The sequence below is a fragment of the Eufriesea mexicana genome, unplaced genomic scaffold (genome assembly GCF_001483705.2).
Source record: "Eufriesea mexicana isolate 0111107269 unplaced genomic scaffold, ASM148370v2 scaffold437, whole genome shotgun sequence".
NCBI classification, from domain to species: domain Eukaryota; kingdom Metazoa; phylum Arthropoda; class Insecta; order Hymenoptera; family Apidae; genus Eufriesea; species Eufriesea mexicana.
Window position 1 is genome coordinate 447,872 of NW_016908585.1, and position 21,967 is coordinate 469,838.

General features: G+C 35.2%; 1 protein-coding gene and 1 long non-coding RNA gene across 5 annotated transcripts in view; one reads left to right on the forward strand and one right to left on the reverse strand.

The window, feature by feature from the left end:
- The window catches only part of Tps1 (Trehalose-6-phosphate synthase 1), a 40,211-nt gene that overhangs the window by 1,605 nt on the left and 16,639 nt on the right, over positions 1–21,967 (forward strand). Inside the window, exons 2-5 of one of the 4 annotated variants that reach the window (XM_017896977.1) lie at positions 309–595; positions 927–1,145; positions 3,445–3,550; positions 11,367–11,523. In XM_017896977.1, the coding sequence (XP_017752466.1) occupies positions 1,139–1,145; positions 3,445–3,550; positions 11,367–11,523 (270 nt within the window). In that variant the 5' untranslated portion in view covers positions 309–595; positions 927–1,138. Of the gene's footprint in view, positions 1–308; positions 596–926; positions 1,146–3,419; positions 3,551–11,366; positions 11,524–21,967 lie in introns of those variants that run through there. The other 3 variants (XM_017896978.1, XM_017896979.1, XM_017896976.1) reach the window with 3 other exon arrangements.
- On the reverse strand, positions 5,758–6,625 carry LOC108545400 (uncharacterized). Its single transcript, XR_001890083.1, has 3 exons — positions 6,306–6,625; positions 5,949–6,089; positions 5,758–5,836 (listed from the first exon to the last, which is right to left on the reverse strand). It is a non-coding gene; the product is annotated as an uncharacterized LOC108545400 (long non-coding RNA).

The window sequence follows — 21,967 nt, forward strand, 5'->3', positions numbered from 1 at the left end:
AAGAACGTCAAGACAATATTTCAGCAGAAAAATTCGACATTCTCTTTATAGTCAAGCAGATCAGTTAGATTTATATTTTACAAGAAAAAACGCCCCTTAATTAGATGACTTAAACGTCATTAGACTTGATCACCGCGACAGTTACGCTATTAAAGTATCGATCCAACCGAACGAAGGAAAAGGTATCAACAAAAATTTTTATTTCTTTTTCTTTTCATTGCAATTCGCCAAACAGCGATATCGATAATTGTAGGTTAGAACACAACGAGTCTAAATATTTATAGCAATTTTATTTCGTCTTGTCATAGATTATTCATGAGGACAAATGGACGATTTCATAGCCGATAAATGGTGATCTTTCGAGAAGCTCATCCGAATTCAAATTATCACGGTACTGAAAGATAATACAAAATTAAGACGGCAATTGTAAATATTTTTCTGCGTAGACCGTGAATTTACGTTATTACTCATTATATATGTGTTTTAAGTGTCGGTTCTCCAGATTATTCGATCCCTGTGTTGTACGCTACGAACTTTTGCTGTATTAAAAATTTTCATATCGAACAGAAACTGCATGCATAGGTGAAGGAATAAGGTACGATTTTATTTTTCCTTTATTCACATCCTAAACGATACGAAAAAAAATCCTTTTATTAGTTATTCGTGTATCATCGAATATCTAATAACTAGGTTATATGCTTATTACGACGGCATTCTATACGAACTGTATAATCAATGGTGCAAAATTAGTTACATTTGAAATTGTCTGAAAGTACCGTTTCGATATTTATAATCCAACTATTACAATTACAGTTTCCATATTACGTAATTGAATAAGAATTTCTATTCGCATAATAGGAATTACATAAAATTATACAGCTGTTGGTTTTTATGCACGTTATGTAGAACAGTGATTTTTATTGCAGATTTTATGATAATATCAGAGTGGCCTCGATGGGGGAATTAAATTACAATAATCGTTACTGAAGATAGAACTATGTAGGAAAGCAAGCTTTGGCATAGAATCTGGATTAACATTTGGCATGTGCTTTACCAAATACAGTTCAAATCGTTCAAGGATTTTTTGTTTTGTTTGGATTTCGTACTAAACAAACTGGCTGCTATATCGTACACCGGTATGTCAGGTATCTCATACGTATAAATCGTCTTATTAATTTCTTAATATTTTTTTCTCGATACGTTATAGTTTCCCATGTTTCTAACATTAAACTCGCTGATACCGGCTTTCCCAAACACTCGATCATACTGTACGAAACATGCTTCTAGCGTGTATACACAGTTTCTGCTTCGTTTATCTCAAGGAAACGAGAAGTGCATGCAACTTTGACAAAGCTGACCTCAAATATTTACCAGGATTGTACGTCACAGTGAAACAATTCGATCGGTACTCGTTATCTGCAGAAAAGATACGCGCAGCAACAGCGTACATATTTTCAAGGTCAGAATGTCAAAGCTCCTCGATTTCATTCGCTATAGATTTTAACGCTTTTCTACTTACAATCGTAGCTTGGTTACGTAACTCCCCATTAATCGCTACCCTATTCGACTTTGATCAACGAAAAACAAGTTGGACAGCACACAAGGATCGCTGAACGGTTAAGATCGAGCAGGAAAAATAAGAAAACATATCGCCACGGTATTATTCTACCCCTCTCTCGCGATACATGTACATTGGATATTTAGATTAGTCAGAAATCGTTATAATCTTGTTAGCAAAATACCATCGTCAAACCAACGAGGCAAAATCGGGCATCGGAGTACATTTTGGCGCCGTTTCATTTCTCATCGGTCAATAACACGAGATATCCTTTCTCGTATAACAACGACGAAAACGAAAGGAGGAATAGAGATCGGTCGAGCCACGGGTAGACTGCTCGTCGTCGAGTTGCGAGTTGGCATCGGTTAACCCTGTGTTGGTATACAATGGTTGTGTTTAGCGTGACATGCTGGATTATTTTACGAATAACGAAGGACGGAAAAGTCAATAATACAGTAGTACCGATCGCGTCTTATGAATCAGTTATCTGTCGCGAACGTGTTGACAGTCGAGCGCCAGTACAACGTGTACAGCTGGCCGCGACGCCGACAGCGTACGTGCTGTCCATTAGCATGTTATCCGGGAATTAAAAGATAACGGGAGATAACCCTGATCGTCTGTCACGACACACGACGACACGTTGCGTCGTCATAGCAAAGAGAGGGAAAAAGCAGGAAAGAAGTAGGAGGTAGCGTATGTTTACATGTGGTGACGGTGGGGCGATGATATTGACTGTAGAGGTGGCAACGGTGGTAGTAACGATGATGATGACGATGACGACGACGATGATGGTGGTGGTGGCGATGATGGTGGTGGTGGCGATGGTGGTGGTGGTGGAGATAGTGGGGGTGGTGGTGGTGTGCGCTGGGTGGCCAAAAGGTCGCGGCCCCGTCATTGATACGGTCGTAGAGAGAGCGCACTTTGGACCAATTCCTCACGACGGGTAACTCGAATAAACTCAGAGGAACGCGGCGTTATTACTTCAGTGCTACTTTGGCCACGCACCGCGGCTCACTTACACCTACTAATTAACCACTCTCTTTCTCCATTCGCTAGGCGATCTGTCTTGGACTCTTTCTCTTAAGCTTTCACTCATTTCTATTCCTCCTTTACCCTGCGTAACTCGATTTGTGTCTCACGTTACTCCCTCCATTACTCTCTCTCTCTCTCTCTCCCTCTCTCTCTCTCTCTCTCTCTCTCTCTCTGCCCCTTCTTAACCCGTGTTATTCTGTATTATTTTTGTACAATTTCCCTTATTGCCGTTCTGCGTTTGAACCGCACTCGAGGACGAGATAAAGAGAGGGCGGGTCGAGCCGTTGGTCACTGTGACTTAACCACGCACGGATAATTAGGTTCACGATAGACACGAGGAACGTTCTCTCGCACCACTCGGAGTAGAACGAAAAAGAAATAGAGAGACACGAAGATCGGGCGAAAGCAAACGAGACCAAACGAAACCGGACGAGACAGAACGAGACGGAACTGTTCTGCTTGCAAGCACGCGACACTGAGTCGCGTTAAAGGCACAGCTCTAAAGGGGACGATACGAGGAACAGCGAGAAGTGTCATCTCGCGCGGCGCTCGACGACGAGGAGAGACTACGAGCCAGACCGAGAGACTAACCGGCGCGGTTCTCCTTCGACTTCAGTTTTGCATACACATCGTGTGTAACACACGTGATCGCACGTGATACGCGACGCTTGGTATAGTAGAGTAGCGCTGTCGAACCGGTGGCCGGCGCGTATAGAACACGAACCGAAGAGAAAGAGGAGAGACGCTCGTGTGTGGAGTCGCGCGACGTTATTACCCATTCGCGGTGTCTTCTTTTTTTTCCACGGAACACACAGTTTGACACAGCTGATCAGAGAACGTCAAAATGTCTACAGAATCTGGTAGCTTCACCTCCAATGGGAGAATGATCGTCGTGAGCAACAGGTTGCCGTTCGTGTTGAAGAGGAACGATGTAACCGGTCAGCTGGAACGCAAGGCCAGGTTAGTATGCCAGAGTAAATGGCTTTTGTCTTTTTTCATTATTATTCCTTATTTTTTCTGTTTTATATCTTTTCGTTTCCTTCGCTTACATGCACCTCGTTACTCATGCTCGTCTTACTGTCTCTCTTTCTCTATATTTACCTCTTACGCACACATGGTCGCGTTTTGCGGCTGCACGATGGGTGCACGCGTGGGTGCACGCCACTCGTGGTCGTTGCAACGCGACCCGATCGCGGATGGAGCGTGATATTACCTCAACGTTATTATGCTTATAATCCTCGAATGCCCTGATTTTTTATTGCAATTTTTTTACTTTGGTGTTTCACTTTGATTTTTCTCCTTTCATTTCACACGTATATAACGCACGTCTTCCAGTAGCGTGGCTTATTCTCGCGAATAGCTAATTGCAAACGCGATACGAGCTGTATTATTAATGAATTTTTACTACGATTTTGACTTTGGTCTCGATTTAAAAAATATGCTATTTCTATGGCTCGTATCTGTTGCGGTGTTTATGCAACTAAAGTTCGATTTCAGTACGTAATCGGTATGAAGGAAGAACGGTTGATCGATATGTCAAACGTGTATAAGATTCGCGATCACGGATTGTTACGTTGTTAAGAGATTTGCAGGATCAACGAAGTTGATGGTATTCCTCAGAATGAATATTCGATCGTGCGGTAATTTATTCCGTTGCGCAAACAAGTCGATAGAAATATCGACGGAGGACGTATTGATGGAAGGAAAGGGGGAAATTTACGGTGTCGTGGATTCCCTTGTTTGTGTAATTTTTGATTAGTTCGATGTCTTTATTGGCATATTTATTATTTTGTACATTTCTCGTTATTATATTCAACAATAAAATATTTTTTCTGTATTTGTAGGATATTTGAAAGCATTGAAAATATTTAAAATAATGGACATGAAATTCCTTTTTCTTCTTCTAATTATTCAGATTGATTAGAGAATTGAATATTTAATATTCGATTGACATAGTCATCCATCTAATCTTTTATTGCCGTGTTGTCAACTGTATTCTTTTTTCGGTCCTTTTTATCAATACTGTTGTTAACATGACAATTGAACATAATCGATAGAGTTCTCAGATAAATCGTCTTGTTTGTGTACCGTTAAGAGCAGTTAAAGCATCTTTTGTTCCAACGATAGATCTTCGGTTATGTATATTCTTATTCTTTTAAACGTTTCTATTAAAAGACAAATTTTGAGTATGATCGAAATTAAAATTAAATTAGATTGATATAACGATAAATATAAATTTAGTGTTATCTAATTTATATTTAGCAAAATTAATTAAAAAATTATTCTTAGTATTCAAAGTGTAATATTTGTCACAAACAATGTTTAGAAAAGCGTGACCATATTTGAAAATAAAATTCAAATAATTTTGTTATTCGTCACAATTTTCGAATACTTCGAAGAAATTACATATAATTCGTGTAATTTTCAACAATTACTAGAAATCCTAGTGCAACGAATTGTGGCTTAAGTCGTTTCATTAATCACAATTTTTCATGGTCCTGTGATCGCTTCTTACGCAATATATTCTTTTTTTTCCTTTAATCGCCACGTGGACGTCGCACAAATAAAATTATTGTCAATTGTGACTTAGCAGCCGATGTACGTCGATCTTGCGCTCGCAATGTTTATTTATGGTCCGCGAAAAATAGTACTTGATTACACATCGCGCGTGGTGTATTACGTCGGAAGACTTGCCTTCTATATAGGGCAAAGGGGCTGACGAAATTTTTCGTAATCCGTAGAACTCGATGCATTTTCACCCTCTGGATCGATTCACCCCCTGGACTCATTGAGTCACCTTCCTTTCAAGAGCTTTTGAGTTTGTTCCACTTGCAAAAATGAACGGAGGAACTCTTTCAACTACGATGCATGAGGATTGCCTTATCATTTCTTGCAATATAAACAGTAACTGTAAGATGAATAATTCGGTAAAATCGTTGAGAACACGGGTTTGTAGATCAGGGTTGTAATATTTACTTACCATTTTTTTATTTGATGTTAAATTACATGGCGCACTTCGTTGCATTTATACAAAATCCTTTGTTAGATGCTCTAAAGAATTCAGTATGCCTACAATTTTCAAAAATATATGATTCGCAGCCTTGGAGTATCTGCCCTTATAATACATATTTATAATCAGGATAACGAAATATACAAACCTGCAAAGTTTCAAGTAAATCGGAATCCTAAAGGTCTTGTACTCTCCTTGTTAACGATGATGCAAATTCGGGTTAAAAAGCCACAAAACTATCGAACGAAAATGATGTTTGTTAATTTTTGCTTATTCTAACACGAAACGAAAGGTATCCTCTGTTCTGAGAAACTGTCGCTATAAATATAATTTTCGAAGTATACTTACGTAGTAATTAACTTGATATTAAATATTCAGAAAAGATTGTACAAACTTTTAGAGCGATGAAGTATAGCTTGTTAATATCTTTTGGGGATGATTCAGAAGGATGGAATAAGATTCACGAATTAGTTTCCATGATAGATACAACTGTAAATAAAATCGTGGAACATAATTATAAATGTGATTATTCTATGATTTTTTAAAGGATAATAATATAAGAAAAATAGTAATAAAAAGAATTATAATTATTTTAATTATAAATATAAAATGATAATGATAAGAAAAGATTGCTTTAAATACAGCTGACAGTTTTAGTCTTTTGAACATAGTCATTTTTCAAAATTCGATTTGCGTTTCACTTACGTTTGTGTCCATATTTGTGTTCTATTAATACGATTATTTACCATCAAGTAATCACTTCGCGACAACATGATACCTTTCGAAATTTACGATTTCAAATATCGTAAATCATTATTTTCGACATTATCCACCGATTCGCAATGAGGTTATGTTGCAACATGCTTCAAAACTGACTAGAGGTGGCTCATAACGGGAATCAGTTGTTTGTTGTGTCGCCGTGTATTTCAAAACGCGTGTCAGTCGATGAAGACAACCGTTATCTGGCTCCGGTGACATAAGAGGAGAATCTAATCTGCTTATTTGCGTGAATCACGGTATCGTTTGTTGATACCATGTTAATAAATAACCGTCTACGGGCAAAAAATAGAAAAGCATGCGTGATCAGTAATTGAAATAATGATTAATCAAGTCGCAGCGGAGATAAAAGTAACTATACTCCACCCTAATTGTTTTTTCCTCTAAGACAAATAAATTTCTTTTCAAATCGAATCTAATCTAATCACGAGATACGTTTTGCAAATACAGCATCGAGTCGATTACGATTGTTAAAAAATGAGATTGAAGACAATTATCTGTAAATAGACACTAAAGATGATCAATTGAAGACAAAATAAACAAAGAAAGTTGATCTTGGATCCTTTTTGCGTCTTTCGTGATCGTTTATATTCTTGCCACAGATGGCAGCAAAGTTAAGGTATGGTCACAGAAGCGTCAAAGCAATGGACGACGCAGTGGATGTCATTTTTCACAAGTATTGTGGTATTATTATACAAGCATTGATCATGACTGAGGAATGTTCCATTTTAACGAAGAAAAGATAAAGAAGTTATGATTTTTGTTTACACTATTTCAAGAATAGAAAAGACATAACGTGGAATAGGAAAATATTGGCCATAACCTAGAAACAGTTCGATTTCTATAAGGTGAATTTTATATACTATATAGTCAAGTTTAAACTAATGAAACAAATTTTTCTAATTTTTAATTTTAAATAAAACAGATCATTGTCCATTATTTTATTAGAAACAAACTTCAACTTGTCAATCATAATGTTATATTGGTGAAAATACGTAAAGTACAACGTTCGTGTTGTAGGTTAATGAACGTCGTAGTGATAGGTATATTCCTATAGACAGTCGCAACTGTTGGACGTTGCAACATTCACACGAAACATTCGTTACTTCAAAGCTCGAAGAAATTGGTGCGAAAATAAATGAAAAGTAAATTAAGACAGGAAGAAGAGCGATGAAGAGGAAATTATAACGAAAACAAGCAACACAAATGATAGCATAATCGTTTTGGTGGGAAGCAAAAATTCCATGGAAGTTTTCCGAATCGTGTGGCGTGTTACTCGAAAAACGATCACGTTACGTTTGTTATACATTCTTATCTACAGGTGTTCGTTCTTTTTTGAATTCTTCTCTACGTTATTACGCGATATGCTTGTCTGATAACGATACGTACTGAGCTATTCTTGATCTCCAAAATCTCCCAACATTTCCAAGAATCATTAATTGCACTTCTTCAATGAGGCGGGGTATAGCCTATATTTACTGATCTGAGTACCTTCAGATAACGATAAAAGTGATCTTAAGCAGCGTCGATAAAAAGTGTAGTGGTAACATAAGTAGGTGTACGCATACGAGCGCACTCATTCACAAGGTATTCGCCGGTAGAACCACGTGCTTTCCGCGTGTTGCCCTGCGCGTGTTACGTGCGCCGTGTAATATATTATCACGATTGTCGCAGTCGTTACTTCCTCGGTTCGCATGACAGGGTCACAATAAATGTGGAAAAACACGAACTTCGTCATCGTTGGAATTGATCGCTGTTTGAAATCGGATGCGTAGGGTGCACGTGTGTGGTTTACACATTTTTCTTTTTTTTTTAACGAATAGGTGATTGCTTTGCTATGTTGACATGTTTTAGCACGTTTCGTGGTATATAGATTGTCATGTAGTTTTTTTAAACATTTTTTTTAAGATGCAGTTGGTAGGTTATTAAATTCAAAATGAAGTAGGTCTTGAAATTATGCGTTTATTTTTTAATTATTAACAATTATTTACAAAATATATGTATATTTTTGTAAATAGTGATTTGTATTGTTTTAGAAATATTATTATGTAAGACGGATGTTGAGAGGGAAAAATGTTAGTTTGAATAATATGTGGCACAATAATAGAGTTACTAAAAATCAATTTGGTAGTGAGGTTCTAGTTCAAATGGCCGAAAAGATAATATTTCTTTTTGTATAATTAACTTTACGTTTAATGTTTACTTTTAATGTTACATAATAGAAACTAAAACAAATTCCTATATGTTCGAGTTAGTAATCCAACTCGTAATTAGATTTATGTTTAAATTGTAGCCATTGGAAAGAAGAACAAAGTATAATTATTTTAATTTGGATTATTTCATTAATTCGTAGAAATTGCATAAAAAGCGCGACTTTTTGATTATTTTGAACAATGTACCAATTCAATCGAACACAGGTTGAGTAATGTCGCTCCAACAAGCGTGTTAATCAAGCGCGCTTAAAAATAACAGCTGTTCGAGATTCGTGTCAAACGAGTGCTTTTTTTTCTCCCGTACGAGAATCTCGACGTGTCGAGAACAAGGGCGTGGGAGGTTACTTTTTCGAACGCGATTGTTACACAGCGAAGTGCGCAAATAACGAGATTCGAGCGTGCCTCGCTTGAACTGAAATTCGTAGGTATATACGCGTTGAAATTGTGGCATTCCCGAAATAGCTCGTATTCGTGTAATCCAGTCATAATAATAGCGTGCATCAATGGCTTCCGTGTTGATATGATGTTGATATGATAATAACTTCGGACAATAAAATTCATATGTATGGTCACGTGTTATCCATTTATATTTAAACTCCGTGAATTAGGTATTCATTCTATAAATTTTTATTTCCTTAACAGTATTTACGGTTTTGGGATTCTGAGGATATGTTGTCATGTAATATGAAATTCAACAATGAGAATGGGTAGAGATTACCAGTGGATGATAGTGGTAACTCTAAAACTTTAATATTCTATATTAAAAATAAGTATATTTTCATGGTTCCAGGTTCAAAATTTCAATCACATACGTTGTATCCTGCAATTCATTGAAATAGATCGTACCTGAAAAATCGTGATAAGTAAAGTTATTGAGAACGTTGTTAACAAGGATATCGAGGGTAAACGAATAAAGATGTTCGGTTTGACCTAGTCTACGACGAACGATCAGCCTGACATTCGATCAGCCGAGTCCCTTTGCACACGCTGAATTCTAGCCAAGTTCCATTACAAATTTATAATCATGGCGTACCAATGACGTAGTCGGCGAACGCTCGAGTCCATTCACGAGCTCTTTCAGTAGGTTAGGTTTGGGTTAGATATATGGACCGAGGTCAAAGGACGCTTGGAATCGCGGACATTCTGGAGAAGTTATCACGTGATCATATATCCAACTGGATTGTATACACGTGTCCTTAAGGAATATAGAATGAACCAATATATGACATGTTTTCGTTTGGAATACGAGTTGTTGTGTTTGCGGGATTAATGGGAACGAACAGCTGGAAGGGATTATTGATCAGTAATATAGGGTGTTTCAAAAGTGGATAACTAAACTTTTGGAATATGTTTAAGATTGATAAAGATTGTGCGAATCTGGGTGCAAAAAGACATCATAATTGTAAAATATCTAACAGTAATTACTTTATTTTAAAAATTAAAAATGTAGTATTATATTTACAATGATTTTTACATTCATAGATTAATTTCATCTTTTTACTACTACTATTGTATTCAGTTTGCATTAAATGATAAATATTAGATGTACTCTAAATGTTTACTGACATATACTCGTTCAGATTTCAACACGAGGAAAGTATTCGTAAATGTTATACCACAGAAAAAACTTATCATAATAATGACCATAATAAAATGGTTAAATATGGTTCGTACAGTCGATTATATAAAACTGAGAATATACGATGCACTCGTGCGATTGACACAATCGCTATGTATTTGTCATTATGTAAATACAGTTTGCCTGTGTATGTTCCGACAAGCCGTTGCAGCGAGAGTTGATCGAAGACGTCTTTCAATATTATCCCCGTTTTATCGCTCGATACGTGATGGCGGCCACTCGGTGAACTTTTATATTTACGCACGGGGTATTTTTTTCATAGGCTATGTCGCTATCTTTATTATTATTGTATAGACTATAGATGGATTAAAGGCGGAAACTGGTAGATTTCTTTAATACTTGTATTGATGTTGAAAAGACTAATCAATGAGACATATTCGAAACATATGAAAACGTATTTATACACTGAATCTTTTTCCTCTTTAGCATCTAGACTTCCATCTATAGACTATTTAGAACAAGTACAAATTATGTTACAAAATGATACAATTTGTTAATAAAAATTATTAGTTAATCCGTACTAGTGTTTATATTATACAAGATGTTTTAAGTTATAAAATCACTGATAGGTAGAAGATGTTAAAAATATCAAACATTCTATTCAAGATTAGCAGCTGTTTCATGACTTATAGATTACAGTGGCTTATGTAGATTTATGTAGGAATGTATATATTGATTGATTATTTTTAAACATATTAAATCTCTTAAGGCTTAAAAATACTATGATCCGATTATAAGAAATTAACATCAAAGAAATGAAACGTAGAATACACGAATACTCTTGTACTCTACACTTATTCTCATTTGTTCAAAATATCATTAATCATTAACATTGTCTTTTATTATCCAGTGCCATTAAATTCTCTTTTTTTTAAATTTTAAAACCATCCAGATAGCGATCATGGCAAATAACTATTATCATTGAAAGTTCACGAAGTAAACATATTCAAGGAAACAGTGAATAACAGTCTGTTTGTGCTCCATGAGCCTCCTTGTGAGACCGATTTTCTATATCGACATTTGTCATGTTCGCACACTCTTGTACGCACACTCTTGTACGCACACCATTCTTTTATATTTGCATTTTCTCTGGCGTCGCTTCCTTTTGATAATGTTGGTGCGTTTCTTCTGTTTCAGTGCCGGAGGTCTTGTGACAGCGGTAGCACCGGTGGTCATAAGCGGAAATGGCGTCTGGGTCGGTTGGCCAGGAATGCACATGGATAATCCGAACGAACCAATTCCCGAGTCCAATCCTAATGATCGTACACCGACAGCTGGTCTTCTGTCTGAAAAGGTAAGTGTATTTTTTATAAACTTTTCCTCTTAATCAAATTTTGGCTTTTTGATTTGTAATGCCTGAAAAAAAGAAAAATCTGTAAGGTGCTGAAGAGTATAAAATATTTGTGATCAATATAATTAACCAAAGGTAATTTTTTTGACTAGTTTAATATGTTGTCTTCATAAGATTTATTTTTTATAGTTAGAAACGTTAGTCGACTTAACTTCTTAGACAATTTAGTATCATGTCATCATTTTGAAATACTCATTTTTATTGGAATTTTACATGGAAATCTTTGTTGGTAGAGGTACACAATTTTTTAAATAAGTAAAATAATAAGATGAAGTACATACTTATCTATTTGAATGTTCGAATATTTTAAACAAAATATTCAGTTATTTAAATAATAATTATTCAGTAAAGGTATTGCAATACTGAACGTGAAGCATTTCATTTGGCTTTGGGACTTGATTTATTTTCAAAAGCTATTCGAATATATTGTTCTAATCTCCCAAGTGCTGTGAGTAATATATTCCTTTACGAGCTTATTGTTAATTGTGCTCAACGAAGATTGTCGCAGGTGTTATAGTTGTAAGCTTCCTCTTGAGATGCATCTAAATTGGAGTTAATATTATTTATAAGACATATCTTTCTCGAATTGAAATAGCGAGTTATTAATTTGAAGTATTTTTCATTAATTTTTACCTCTTCATTAATTTCCCATTTTTCGTGTCAGTGTAAGAATATTTATCTTTTTGAACGCTTTATTATATTTTCAAATAATTAACTTGTCTGAAAATATGTATTGTAAAAAAAACGTCAAGTGCACTTTGCAAACACATCGTTGCACTTACGAAAAAATTGAGGTCGTAGAAAGATAAACTTCGTTATACCACTTAACCCCACTCCCACCACGACTGTTTTTTATCTTCAACCAAACGGCAGATACTGTTCATCCCAATCGCATGATTCACCCTGTATAGAAAAATAAATGTCCCAGTGATATGCATCCTCGTACTATTAATGTTAAATTACTTTATGCCGTAAAACACGTTTAGTTTCAAAATTATTGACTGTAATTAATAACAATTTAGCGAATGATAAGTAGTATGTACATATCATCCCAATTACAATTATATCTGTACGATATGAATTTGTTTAAATAATTATTTCCGAAAGATACGATTATCTCGTACAACTATTATCATTGAAACAGAAACAATACAAAAAGTTTATGCGAAAGCTCTTGTTTATCTCCTCCTCTCCAAAAAAAAAAAAAAAAAAAAAAAAAAAAGAAAAAATGTTTATGATATATAAAGAGACATTAAAAGGAATTTGCAATATCGAATGACTTGTATTATATTATCAAAAGTAATATTTGAATATCAATATAACTACTGTTCATAAACAATGTTAAGTATAACTATGTTCGTATAAACTTTTAACCTTAATTTTTCTTTGAAGTTCCTATATTACAAAACACCATATATAAGAATACGCGAAATGACAATACTAAGAGACACAACATCGTCTGTTTACGGATCTTCATCTTCGCAAGTTACGCTGACCTTTTCGCGTTCCCGATACTGGCGATAGTGCACGACAAAGATATTTTCGTCAGCATGCGGGAGCAATATTATGAAGAATGTTATCGTTAACGGATGAGTTCGACAGTAATTATTTCAACGAACGTGGTTGTACGATACGAAATAAATATATATTACCTATATTCGCGTAAATAACTTTTATTATGCGTTGATTACTTCGTTAATGAAGTTCTGATGGAAAGATGACGATACGCGTATAGCGAATAACAAGATCAAGTAACTTCATTCGAGACGCCATTTACGTCACTAAGGAAGTAAAGTATAGTTTCGCTCAGAATTCTGTTGCAGTAACGGCCTTCGTTAAATACCTACAATGTAAACTCGTCGCGTGGTTTCCAATGCGTAAGGTTAGGTCGTTCTGAATATGTATAACCAATCAGGTGATTGAATTTTCAATACACAATTTTTCGTATATTTATTTCATGAAGTTAGAAATTCTATTCTATTTCAATTCCAGGAACACGATGTAGTTCGATACATTATTTAGATTGAGTTATGAGTAAGACTACGAACCAAAATAAAATACAATTCTTCGAACCGAGAGGGCGCGCATGCTTTCTTCGATCTTTCCGCGTGTCACGTTCATGTCAATCGATAATTATAGGAACTATCTCGCGTGTCGGTAGCGTGTATTCATGAAACGAAATGCAATGTAATGCAATCGTGGTGGTCGTGATGTGTACCTACGTGATACAAATGGATTACTGGCTTATTCTAAAAGGAACGATTTTATATAAGGAAATAAATCGAAGACACAGAATTGTGTTTTCCAGGTAAAGAAGCACATGAATATTTAACATTCTTTGAGTACATTTGAATATATTATTAGTTCAATGACAATTTGTTTATTGATGTTTTTATCTCCTGATCGTATACGTAGAAGGTGATGTAATTACATGATTGTAGAAAATTTTAACAATACAGTTAATAGGTTAATATTTTCGAAGATATTTCGGGAGGATGGTTTGAAACTCTCTACGAGACTTGTTTATTTTCGAACACGGCACTGAATGTTCGGCTAAGAAATGTGCTAAATATAATTCACCGTCTCTTCTCACATACGTTTTAGATCTCTTCACGATTGACAATTACGGTTAGTTTTGCGTAATCTTTTTGGTTAAGTGACGGATTTCAGTGCAACGGTTGATTCTAATATCGAATTCCAATTATCGCGATATCATCTCGAGGCGCTCCCGCCATCTTGAACTCTTCTCGTTGATTTGCTTTACGATTTACTTGCATCGATTATATAAATCTTGCTTGGACGATCGCGTTCTTTATACGTTTTGTAATTCGTGGAGAAACGATAAAGATTGCAGTCTTAGCGTCTTGGTAACAACCATGAACGGTTTTTATACTAAATATTTCGTTCAAGGATATACGGTGAACATAAAACGTGTTCGTATGTGCTTGCATTTTTTACTGAAAAATATTTTCCTAGATTTACAGGAAGCAGTAAAATAAAATGTACTTCCCTCTTGATTTCGATTAGTAGTTTCATATATTTGAACTAACCGGTTCGTGCATTATATACAGAAATAAAACAAATACTATGCAGATAATCGTTGTGTAAGTAAATGTTAGATTGCGATCACTGGATTTCTTGGTTTAGATACAGATTATCATTGTTCGTGTGATGTTGGCTAATAAAATATTGATATTAAGATTTATGTATATATGATCATTTGTTTAGCACAGAGGTAATAACTTGTTAGGTGACTAGCTTATTGATTGTGTCATTTGCAAATGATTTATAACCTGTCTCAGATTCTTTTGTAAAGTTTTTGTTATCTTAGTTGAGGATTTATGAATAAATTAAAATTTATTTTATCTCACAGCTCAAAGTACAAATTTGTCAATACTATTTAATCTTAGAATGTTAATTATCGTTGTATTCATGTTAGTTTTCAATATTGCTTTTCAAATTAGATATTTGTTGTTTGTCTATCATTTTTACATGACATTCTTAAATGTTAGAGCTAAACAATTGTTTAACCAGTACTTTACAGTATAAAGCAAGTTATATTGAACTATGAATATCCAAATATTGGAAACGGAAAAGGTTATTACATTTTAGTTTGATTAAGACCTACCCTCAATCAGGTGAAATCAAGAGCATACAGGATGATTCTAGAAACTGAATTAAATAGGTTATATTCCTGCTTTAAGAAAGTTAAAAAATATTGTAAGAAATTAAGGAAAAATTGTAAAAGAAAATTTCGTATTGTTTGGTAAATTCTCATAAATTCTAAAGAAAGTATTTAGCATAAATTTTTTTTAAATAAAATATCTCTGAATATATCGAATTTTCAATGACGCTGTCTTCCATGTTTTATTCTTAGAATGACTAGAGTAGTATATCTCCATTTAAGAAATGTACAAACTTACATATTTTTTAAATGTACTACGAAATTATATATGCCATAGAATTTCCCTATGTAATTTATTTTTCATTTCACTTGTAACAGTGATATATAATTTGACCTAGTAGAATCACCCTAGCGTTACTATATACATATATAGCTTAATCATAGCCAATGACTCATTACTCGTATTCGGGGGAAGAAATGTTTCAAGGGCGTTTGACGAAAATCAGTTTTATGCGGATATTGTAATTTCCCATTTAAATAGCTAATACACTCAACGACCACGATTCAGATATATTGTCACGGTTCTAGCACATGATGTTCTTCGTAACACCCACTCAATATATTAAAGCAGAATACATGTTCTGATATTATAGTATGTGTGTTGACCTTGGCATTGATAGTTTATTCGTATCTGCTTGCCACGTCTGAGTCATTCTTACCAACTGCTTGTAAGATGTATTGTTCCATCAAGATAGAATTACCGAAAAAATATTCAGTCGATTTACGCTCTATCTTGGGCAGTTCCGGAAGTTTCTTTGACACTTGAATCACAAGTGTGGGCGTTCGTGATGGAACAAAGGGATGATTTGTTACCTATTGCTCCTTTCTATTCGTTTTTATACCCTAGCTTGTTTGACGGAGGAAAGAGTTAACCTCAAAAAGCACTTTTCATTTTCGAGTATTAAATGTTCGATATAGGTTGTTACTCGAATATTTCTTCCAGAGTAATTCGAGGATGGTAATGTGTTTTTACTACACAACTGATGGTCGTATTATAAAACGAGATTTCTTGTAAAATAAACATTCTCCCTTATATTTATGGAATATTTTGCTTCGTAATGAAAGCTTTGGAACCATTACTAGGTTAGAATTAAGGGACAGACTTTTAGAAGCTATTGGTTTGAATATTTAGCATAACTTCTAATTTCAAGTAGTTTTATTGTATACTGATTCGAACGAAGACGTTCCATTGTAATACTTGATTTTGAAAAATTTCGTTATAAAATTATGGGTACTTAAAATATTCAAAATTAATATTCTTAGCTAAATAATTAAAAGTCCTCGAAAATCAAAATTTTGATACAATTTATCGTGACTTTTAATTTCAAAGTATCAAAGGGTCGAGTAATTAAATTATTTATTTTAAATTTACATAAATAATTATTTTTTTCTTATTTTATGAAATAAATGAAATAATTTAATAAAATTTTTCTTCGCATGCACAGAATCAGTTAGTAATAGAATAAACAGATATATTAGTAGATGGTCAATTCCATTCGATTTTAGTTGACCTTAGATCTACAATGAATGGTATTTTCCTAGCTTGTACTCGACAAACTTTTATCATATCGGACCATTGGTAGATCAGTGAAATTACTCGTAGAAAAAGCGATTGAGATTGTTTACAATTTACTCAGACATCCTCTCTCTTCTCTAACGATTAGTACTTTTCCCCTCTTGCGCATCTTCCTGTCTTATTGATCAATTCCAACAACTCCCAGACGTGAGTCGGGTACAAAAAGTATTATCGAGAGTGTCAATGCTGATTAGGCCTGTTCACGGTGATTACTGACGTACTTTCCGTGCGTGACCATTCCTACTGATAAGTGATAATTTTTGTTTGTCTGCCATTAGTATCTGTCTAGGAGCATCATTTAAATTACTATCACTATGACTATAAAAAATCTGTCAAGGTTCAAATCGAGTCTTCAGCTGCAATACTATATTTTACTGATTTCATATCGAATCGATCTTTCATTTTTTCCTGTTTTCTTCTTTTTTTATTCTTGATTTATGAGTTATTGTCATCCAAACTCGCAATTTACCTTGACTTCTACCGCATTGGGAATATTTAATAACTGTAATATAATGTTACATTGATAAACATTAATGATTAATAGCAATCCTTCTGAAATCAAATTATTCTTCATATGGTTCGAGTAAACTATATCGTGGAACTATCATTACGTTTGAAATGGAAGATTAAAAATACGAATATCGTATTTTTAGCAAAATAATTCTAGTTTTTATTGTCAATTTTGTCAATATTTATATTTTTAATATAATATCTAACTCGTTAATACTGCTAAAGCGTGATTAACAAACGTTTTTCGTAATTAAACGATCGTGTATCGGGTGAATATACTTGTAGCAATTAGGTTACAGATAGAGTACATTATATCATTCATATTGCGCAATTATGAATTTCGAAGAATTTGATTAAAGTTTGATAATCAACGTTTGTTTGTTCTTCTTTTCGCTCTTCTATGGAAATATTTTTTTATTTCTGGAAATATTATTCTTTTCTGTGGAAATATCTTTTTATTTCTGGAAATACTATTTTCTTCCGTGGGAATTATTTTTTATCTTTTATACATTTCATTTTACCAAGTGTATTATTTTAAATCCGAACTATAGCAAACGTAATTCAATCCAGGAATTGTCGTTTGTATGACTAGATACAAATTATTTAAGGCTCTACCAATGGATTCGGATTAACTTATTCAGCAATCGCCATTCTTGAGGTTAGGAAATGAGTTTCATTCGAGCTAAACGCAGGTTTGTTCGGATTGTAAAGGGAAACGATTGACCTAATTAGGTTTGAATTTAGTCGAGGTAACATTCGTTGAATGCAAGTTCAAAACGAATAAATTTCTGTGGCACACATACATAGATATCTCGAGGAAAATAATTTAGCAATCCGTTATGAAAAATTATTCTCCTATTGCATAGTAATTTTTCTTCGCTATTAAAATGAAAGAACTTTTAAATCTCGATTATTTACATCTCTTTATCGTCCAAATAAATTTTTATTCAATTATACCGAACAGTGTACATATTTCTTGCTGCGGAATTTGCATATTTAAAAATTTCATGGACAGGACCATTCTTTACACAATTGTTTATCTGGATGAGAAATTTTTGAACACTTGAACACGAAGAAAGGATAAGTACTGAAAGATCGTGTCACGAAACTTATAAATTATAAATTATTTAATTAATTTCTAATTAAAAGATTTTGGACGATACTAATCTGCAGAGGATTTGGAGTATTGGATTAGTCAGCAAGACCAAAAGAAAGAAAAGTATTGTACGAGTTGGTAAGTCGGAAGGAATGCGGATCTGATTAGCTATGGTCTAAAAGGTCCACTTCCTCTAACACGATCGTAAAGATATATCGTATAAACTTTTATTACTGGTTGGCACTGTCACATCTACTAATAGGATTACATTGCAGCGTGTAACGGAGATAGTGGACAAGATACGAGGATAGGATCATTGTTAACTATTTAATACAAAGTAGAAAGAGTGCCAACGTAACTTATTCACTACTGTCATAGTATGCTGGCAAAAACCTAAGAATATTGACGTCATATACACCGGAGGTGGAGTCAGGCGGAGCAAATAAAATATCCCTCTTGTTCCTGTGCCATCTCGATTGCCAACTTACCAATCTCGTACAGTACTTACATAGTTTTACGATGAAGACCAAGATTAAGCTGTTTGATGGGGATCCAGAAGATGAGTGAAGTCCTTTGGTTATTAAATGAGTAATTCTGTAAAGTAAATCTGTACAAACTGATATTTTGCAGGGAAAATTGGAATGACTAACTTGTTTTGAACACGATAGTTACGTTTATCGATCAGTTCTCCAGTGGCTAAGTTTCAGAGACGTGGAAGGTTGATTACTCAACAGTTTTCCAAAATAATGCAATTAATTATTCGTTTCCATGTGACACGAATCTCTTATGTTCCCACTCACACCCTGGATCGATCATTCACGAAACACTTTGTATTTTTATTGGAACCTGCATCACGAGTTACCATATGTATTAGTCATACCGAGACTATTAGTCCACGTCATAAGTGCAATCAACGCTTCTGTTACCAGTTCGGTGTTCATAAACTACACGACACTCCCTAAATCACTTTAATCTCTCTGGATATCGAATCGCCTGTAAAGGATGGATTTATCCGTGTCGGCCACGGTTAAAACTCGCCTCGTGTATCACGAAGCCTTTCGACAGTTCCAATTATGAAACTTCATTTCTCCTCGAATGTCTCCGCAGACGCGAATGTCGATGATAAGAAGGGTGAAAAAGCGTCATCGACAACGAACCGGATATCAGATAGCACGATTGCATCCACGTCAGCTGGCAACGTTTCGGCAGTATACGGATTCACCTCTGATCTTCAAAGGAGCAAATGGAGAGAAACAAATTGTTTTGCACGTCTCGATCTGACTCGGTTAATCGACATAATAGACATCAACCGAATTGGTCGGTATCGAGTTAATCAAATCGCGTTGCAGAGAGAACGAATTTGATCTGTTATAGAACGATTCAATTGTCTCTGGTTAGCGGTTGCCTAGCTTGCGGTTAAGAGGAAGAGTTCTTTGCGGCAAGAGATCTTACGCTTCTTCAAGATAGTACAGAGCGATGCAAAAGTAATTGTACGATTCCAGGGTAGAGAGATGACAGACGTGATGACAGAATTTTGGAAATTCCAGCATTGGAAGTAACAATAGAATTTTGGAAAAAGGTTATCAAATGTCAAAGAAACATAGTCATCCTATATTTACAATTATTGCTATATAGTTTCGTTTTAATTTTTGGAATCCTTTTCATTCTCAGAATATACAGACTATACTAACCCTCGAATAGTTTCACCTGCGACAATTTGAAGCACGAAGTGCCCAAGGCATTCGATACGAAGTTCGTTGCTTGTCTCTTGCAAGAATCTATCCCCCTTGGAATTCGAAGTCGTTTGCCATATTACGATTCGGCAGACTGAGTTCTCATCTTGAAATACTGCATCCTTCCTCATTATTTTCCCTCGGAAAAAATATTTCTCGTCTTGGTACGAATGTATCGTTACAGTTTCGCTTTTAAGGGAAACGTTACGAGGAAAACGAACAAACGATGGTCGTATAGTGGGGATGATGTTTACATATCAATGATGACGGGCTGCTGGTGTTTCCCTGAAGCGTAGATAGAATATCTTGTTTTTGTTCCAAATAACGTTTAGAAAGAAGTCGTGTCAAGCATGATTCTTTTGTTTTATCCGCGTTGAGTTATGGTATCATAGATATGCATTTAGGTAAACGATATGGAGAATAAGAAAGTGCGGAAAATAGATTCGTAAATTCGTGGAATGAAAGGAGATTTTCGAAGGAACGTATCGGTTTCGCATTGGTAGGGGTGAAGTGGTTGTTACATAACCAGTAACAGGTGCTCAATTCGTTTGAACGAGAAAGTAGGTGAAATGTTCTCGACACGATTTTATGTTTGCATATTGTGTAGAAATAAATCACGAGATCAATTTGAAAAATTATTCGTATCTCGTATGATGCTTAATATTACATTGACTATGAAGTATGCCTAATTTAGTATACTTGTTGAAGAAAATAAAGCGAATAATTTGTTTTTTTGCTTCTCTAATTATGTAAGTCATATAGCTAACTCTTCGCTTGAGAATGTTCCGGATCCTTCGAAAATATTATTCCTTTAAAATAATTTAAATAAGATAGCAAGAAATAGGATTTTAGCCACAATTTCATCTCCATCTTCAATTATCATATTTATTTTGCATGAAATCGCTGTGTCCTTCTACAAGATGTATCAGATAATTCCTGCAATTTATACATTAGAAAAAATGAGATGGCTGATTGACGGTATCTCGAATGTAATAATTATTTATCCAGAAACACCCCCTCTTTAACCTATCGCAGTATTAATATTAAACGGGCATTATGTCATATTTACATCTACAAGGATCAAAGTCTTAAAGTCTAACCTAACTCAAACATAACCTCTACTGCTCTCCAACTTTATAACGGTTCGACTCCCGTATTACGAACCTCTCCTCGATCCATCCCTCGCAGTCGAAACGAAATCGAACTACGTATCCAGTTTCAACCAGTACACCCATTGTGTCTTTGTTTATCGACCATCGCGCGTGTATCAACGGTTCGTTGGCAGCGTTTCCTCGAAACGTTGTTTTCCAATATCACGAGCAAGCCGGACCTTGAGTCGTTTCATTCTTAATCAGCCGCCGAACCAATCCTCGACGACCTTATTCGAAAATCACGGGGAAGAAAATCAGCTTGATGCTCCTTAAATAGTCGTTACGGAGCGTCGATCAGCTCGTATACGAATGGATCTGAAGCAAGGATCTAGTGTCACGATAATCGTGTCGAGAGGTCGAACCGACGGGTTATCGGTGGCGTGACGCTCGCGAATCCCACCGACGTTTATCGTTCATGCAAGGGTTTTGCTGGACTACGATAAACGTCCCCTGATTCACACGTTCTTACGTCAAATTTCGCGGCATGCACACCCACGCGGACCGTCAGCTATTAATCACGTGCCCATGCGCGGTTTCGAGAAGTTTCTCACCGCGCATGTCGGTAGGCATTTACCAATCTGATCGTTGACAGTCGGCTTGGCGGTGTTCAAGATGACAGACAACGCTTACACGACG